The 6,000-nt window shown below is 43.0% G+C and overlaps 1 protein-coding gene across 1 annotated transcript in view; it reads right to left on the bottom strand.

The window, feature by feature from the left end:
- C11H11orf49 (chromosome 11 C11orf49 homolog) overlaps positions 1–2,016 on the bottom strand; it is a 203,192-nt gene extending 201,176 nt beyond the window's left edge. Inside the window, exon 1 of the mRNA XM_041723446.1 lies at positions 1,899–2,016. Within this exon, the coding sequence (XP_041579380.1) occupies positions 1,899–1,944 (46 nt within the window). The 5' untranslated portion in view covers positions 1,945–2,016. The remainder of the gene's footprint in view (positions 1–1,898) is intronic.
- Between the last annotated feature and the right edge of the window lie 3,984 nt (positions 2,017–6,000).

The raw sequence follows: 6,000 nt of genomic DNA on the forward strand, positions 1-6,000 counted from the left end.
AATTTTTTAAAAGAAGGAAGCTTTCCAAGACTGACATTTTACTCTAAGATCTATTAAATGAGAAAAGTGTGCACTATACTCTCCCTTATGTACGTAATAAACTAATTTGGAAGGATATATAGGAAACCAGTCATAATGGTTACTGCTGTGGTGCTAAGGGTGGAGGAAAACTGGTAGATGGTGGAAGGGGGAGTGGGAGGAGACTTCACTATAAACTTCTTCATATTTTTAATGCAATTTCCATAGTACCAATTAAAACATTTAAACTAGGGACACCCGGGTGGCTCAGTGGTTGAGCGTTTGCCTTTGGCTCACGGCATGATCCCAGGGTCCTGGGATCGAGTCCCACATCAGGCTCCCCAGAGAGCCTACTTCTCCCCTCTGCCTATGTCTCTAAAAATTTAAACTAGAATTTTTTTGCATTAAAATTTTTTTTATAGTGGGGATCCCTGGGTGGCTCAGCAGTTTGGCGCCTGCCTTTGGCCCAGGGCGTGATCCAGGAGTCCTGGGATCGAGTCCCACGTGGGGCTCCTGACATGGAGCCTGCTTCTCCTCCTCCTGTGTCTCTGCCTTTTTCTCTCTCTCTCTGTGTCTATCATAAATAAAAATAAATAAATAAATCTTTAAAAAAAATTTTTTAATAGTATATCCATACTATTGAATATTACTGTGATAAAAAGAAATGAGCTATCAAGCCAGGAAAACACATGGAGGGCCTTAAGTTCATACTGCTAAGTGAAAGATGCCCATCTGAAAAGGTTACATACTGCATGACTGCAATTGCATGTTATTTTGTAAAAGTAAAACTTCAGAGACAGTAAAAAGGTCAGTGGATGCCAAGGGTTGAGGGGCAGAAGGAAGGATGAACAGACAGAGCACAGATTTCTGGGGCAGTGAAACTACTCTGTATGATACTATAATGGCAGATACATGACGCCTATTAGTCAAAACCCAGAGAACTGTACAACACAAAGAGTGATCCCTCGTGTAAAGCAAGGATGTCATTAATAATAACGTATGAATACTGATTCATCAATTTTAACAAATGTACTACATTAATGTCAGATGTTAATCACAGGGGAAACTGAGTGAAGGGGAGAGAGTAGATGGGAACGGCTCTACAACATTTGCTGCTCAATTTTCCGTAAACTTAAAATTCCTCAATAAAATAAAGCCTCTTTTTTTTTTAAATGTGCATACATCCTCTTTTCTCCCAGCAAAGGCCTTACACATTGAAAGTGCTCAATAAAGGAATAAATAAAATTCCTTCTTACAGCTACTGTCTTAGTGGTCAAGAGCTCAAGCTCTGGAGCGGGCAAATCAGCTTCTGATTTTAGCTCTACCATTTTCTAGCTGTTGTGGCCCTTACTTATCCAGGTCACCTCTTCAGCCTCAGTTTCTCCGTCTGCAAAATGGAAGGAAAACTCAGTATTTCTTTCCTAAGGCTGTTGGGAAGACCAAATCAAAAAATGCACGTAAAAGGCTTAGTTAGCATTGTGCCTACGGGAAAAAGAAATGCTCAAAAAATGTGAGTGGCCGCTATAAGGGTGACATAATTGTCCACAGAATGGCTTGGTTTGGCACTTCAGGTTCCAAGGTTACTCCACCACCAGCATGATCTGTAACGTCCCCCACAAGGCCCCCAAATTTCAGCTCCAGTTTGGACACGATCCACATAGCCTGGGCCCGTACACCACTTCAGACGTTCTCTGACACCCCCCCACCCCCCATCCCAGATGCTGTTTTCCCCCCTGGCTCCGCCTCCCTCGTCCAGGCCCGGGAACGGCCCCTCCGCATCCCACCCCGACCCGTTCCCACTAAGCCCCCTCTTCGCCTCCTCCCCAGACCCTGGCCTGTCTGCACTCCTCTCCTTCTGCGAGGCTGAAGGAAGCTCCTACCCAGATACTCGTAGTCCGGTAGGGCTAGGCGCTCCGGACTCAGCATCCTTTGACCAGTGGAAGAGCTTCCAGGCTCTAGCTCTCCGGCTTCCGGAACCCAGGTCGCCGGCTCTCTCCGTTGCCGTGGCAACCACGCGGCGGGAGGGGGGGCGGGAGGCGGAGGAGGGTGTCACGCAAACAGTGTCCGTCTCGCAACCCCTAAGCTCGCCACACGGGTTCCGGGCGCAGTCGCTTCGCGGCGGTCGAGGTCTGCTAGGACCGCCGTTCTGGGCGAGTCAGGTTTTAGAGGAAGCTGAGTCGAGGGTTCTCTTGGAGCCTCTCTCGCGCTCGAAAAATTGTCAGCCCCGTGCAACCGCAGTTTCTGAATTTCATAACTACTCTTGCTGTTCTATACAGCTGTCGTCCTCACAGTAATAGCTCCCACCCCTAAATTCCCATCAACATTTAGTGTCCCAATACCTACCTGTAGCTCTCTTTACTATTTACTGTCTTAAATTGCTACCAAGTGCTTCCACAGGCGTAGGTTTTAGCTGCTCCTTGAGGTCCGGGCTGGACACGCAGAAAGGTGGTTGTTACATCCTCTACAAGAGTTCTTTGACATTTCCTCTCAAATTCCTCTTCATCTTTGGTCCTCCCTTCTACCCTCCATCCCTTACTCACCATGTGATCCCCTTCTCGGGTGTCTTTCCTTTCTCCTACCGAGACACTTCACTTCTTAAGGGGATGGGGTCCACAACCGAGGAGGACACTATTGCATCTTTTTTTTCTTCATATGTCTAATTTCTCACTTCTCTTTTTAAGAAGGGAGAGGGGTTTTTTTGTTTTTGCTTTTGCTTTTTTAAGATGTATTTATTTGTTTGAGAGAGAAAAGAGAAAGAGCAAGTGCGTGAGCAAAGGGGCAGAGGGAGAAGGAGCCTGAAGCGGGGGCTCCATCCCAGGATCTGGGATCATGACCCGAGCTGAAAGCAGAGGCCCTACTCACAGAGCCAGCCAGGCGCCCCAAGAAGGGAGAGTTAATTGGTTTTTCACTTCCCAGATCTCTAGTTATTTCTTTTTGTTTCTCCCCAATCCCAACATCAGGTTAGTGACCTTTAGTGATGTGTAGTCACAGCTGAAACCTAGTAGAGAAGCCCACTCTAACCCTTAAAAAAGCTAACTTCTTCCACAAGGTGAGAAGGAAAGAAAGGAAGGAGGAAAGGCAGGGAGGAAAAAAAAAAAAAAAACAAGGAAATGAAGGAAGGAGAGAAGGAAAGAAGAAAAGAAGAATCATGCCATCAGAGGAATGACTGTGAAACCAGGGGACCACCTACACTGGGAGGAAAGGGAATGAGGAGCTTCTCTTTGTGTCCGTGGTCTATTCTTAGCCTTCTCCGGCAGCAGCTTCAAACCTCCTAATTCTCCCTTTCCCTTAAAATTGTATATGTGTCTTATTTCTAGGCTCCCGTGAGTCACTCTGAGTTTGGATGTGGTAAGGATAAAGGGACAGAGCCAAACTAGGAGCAGCATTTATGAATTTACTAATGAATTTACTAATTTGGTATTTAACGTCAAGTCCTGCAGATTTGATTTAAAAATATTTGTTTTTCAGGTACCTAGGAAGGTCAGCGGTTGAGTGTCTGCCTTTGGCTCAGGTCGTGATCCCTGGGTCCTGGAATCCAGTCCGCATGGCGTTCCTGGCAGGGAGCCTGCTTCTCCCTCTGCCTATGTCTCTGCCTCTCTCTGTGTGTCTCTCATGAATAAATAATAAATAAAATCTTTAAAAAATATATTTGCTTTCTTCCTCCACCCTTGTCTCCCACCCCATCCCATCGCCGCTGCCCCTCCCCCCCAGTGCAGCTTAAGGGTATGGAAGTTTCATAACTTTCACACTTGTGGCTTATTACTATATTATTAATAAAGTAATAGGATAGTAATTATTAAGGGCTACAATTTCATTTTCTTTCCAAGCAACCCGGAGCTATTTGCAGATCATTTTATTTGTCCTCATAAAAACTTTCTAAAGCAATTCCTTCTTTAAGCAAGGAAACTGAGGAACAGGTCAGGAAGATGACTTGTCTAGTATCATCCAGCCAATCGGTGGGAGAGCCAGAACTGGATTTCAGCTATCCCAACCTCCAGGCTAGTGGTCTGACCACTAAACCACACAGCCTCCTTTTTTAGGGATTGTTGGCTTGGTTTTTATTTATTTATTTTTCCTTTTGCTCTGCCCTGCCAGCAACGGGAAGCTCCCAGATAAAAGAAGAGAATTTCAAGTTCAGGCTGGACATTTGACATCCTCTTATTTGTGGAGCATTATCCTGGGACTTGGAGGGTGCTGCTGCTGGGATCTGTGTGGTGGAGCTGGGAACCAGCCCCAAGAATATAGCTTTGTTTGGGCATTAACCCATTTGCGGTTATAATAATGATAAGTTTCAGCACCAGTGGCGCCCGACTGTTAATGACTCAAAGAAAGCTAAATAGGAACAAGATGTCATCTCTGGAGCAATTTGTAGCTTTTTCCTACAGCTCTATCCCTTCCATAAAAATCCTAAGGACCCTTATATTTAAAGTAAGTCTTCCACTCTTAATGTCTTCAACAGTCTATTGAGGAAGAAAAGGGTAGGAGGTTGCTAGACTAAGGCTTCAAGAAAATTTGAGGTTGCACAGAAATAACAGGTAGCCTTACTGGTGTTGGAATTACTGACTGTTTACATTTTTCTTCTTTATACTTTTATGCATTCTCAAAATTTTCTATAATAGGCATGTATTATAACTTGAAAACAAACAAACAATAAATGACTTGAAGTCTTTTAAAAAAATTCTTTTTAAGTAGGCTCCATGCCCAGCCAGCATAGAGCCCAACATCGGACTGAAACTCACAACCTTGAGCTCAAGACCTGAGCCACCCAGACACCCCTCTTTAAAATATATTTTTTTTAAGATTTTATTTATTTATTCATGAGAGACACTCACAGAGAGAGGCAGAGACATAAGTGAGGGAGAAGCAGGTTCCATGCAGGGAGCCCGATGTGGGACTCGATCCCACACTGGGATCACACCCTAAGCCAAAGGCAGATGCTCAACTGCTGAGCCACCCAGGCATCCCATGGTTTTCAGATTCTTAAATTACTGTAACATATTTCTGAAAATATTACCTAAAATAATCATCGAGGTAAACAACTAAATCAGAAGACAATGACACAATCCTGAATATAAGCAAGCGATATGAAATTGATCAAAGCATAGGGAAGACATAAGATATTAAAGTCATTACTACAACATAAGGAACAGAAACATTAAGCTCAAAGCAATCAGAAAAACACCCACAAGAGAGGATATGTGGAGACGTCAGTTTATCAAATTCCTAATTATAAGGAGAAAATTAATAGACATCTCTGGTTCTGCAGAGGACCTATGAAGAGATTAATAGGGAAGAAATTTCTCCCTGGAATTGAAAACTACAGGAAAACAAATATGAAGGTATTAAATAGTTTTAAACTTCAAGGAAACAATAAGGAAAGAAAAAATGCAGGCTGAATTATTGCTACAAAATAGGTTCAAGAAACTAGGACAAGCTTTTATCGACTCATCAAGCAGAAAAGATGCTAAAGGCAAAATAGCTACTAAGAAATGCAGGTCATGAAATTCATGCTGAGCTCCTGGGCTCTTCTTAAAAGACTTATCTTCCATGAAAGCAAAGCAGAAACTAAGTGTGATGCCAGTGTATGAGATTAACATGTTTAAAGTGAAAAATGCTATTTACAGACGAGTCATTCCAAACTGCTGCTAGAGGCCAACAACTCAGAGATTTGGGAGAATTTGCAAAGAAAAAAGAAATGTTCACAAACTCTTAGTTAAAAATAACTAATGCATTACAAGAAAGTGGTTAAGAGGACATGGCTTAAATTGAAACAGAGCTCTGAAGTGATTACAGACTTGTACCTTCTTGTATTATATTTTCAAATGCTGTAAAAAGAGTTGGGAATTATACTTTCATATAGTTTGAAAGGGAAAAATATTTTCTGATGCTTCTTGGTAGCCCACAGAAATTAGCTCTGCCTTCCTCTGTCCTCAAGTATGCACCCTGATAAGCATGTATGTCATTAAAAAAATTCTTTGAACT

Source organism: Vulpes lagopus, chromosome 11 (assembly GCF_018345385.1).
Source record: "Vulpes lagopus strain Blue_001 chromosome 11, ASM1834538v1, whole genome shotgun sequence".
Taxonomy (NCBI): Eukaryota; Metazoa; Chordata; class Mammalia; order Carnivora; family Canidae; genus Vulpes; species Vulpes lagopus.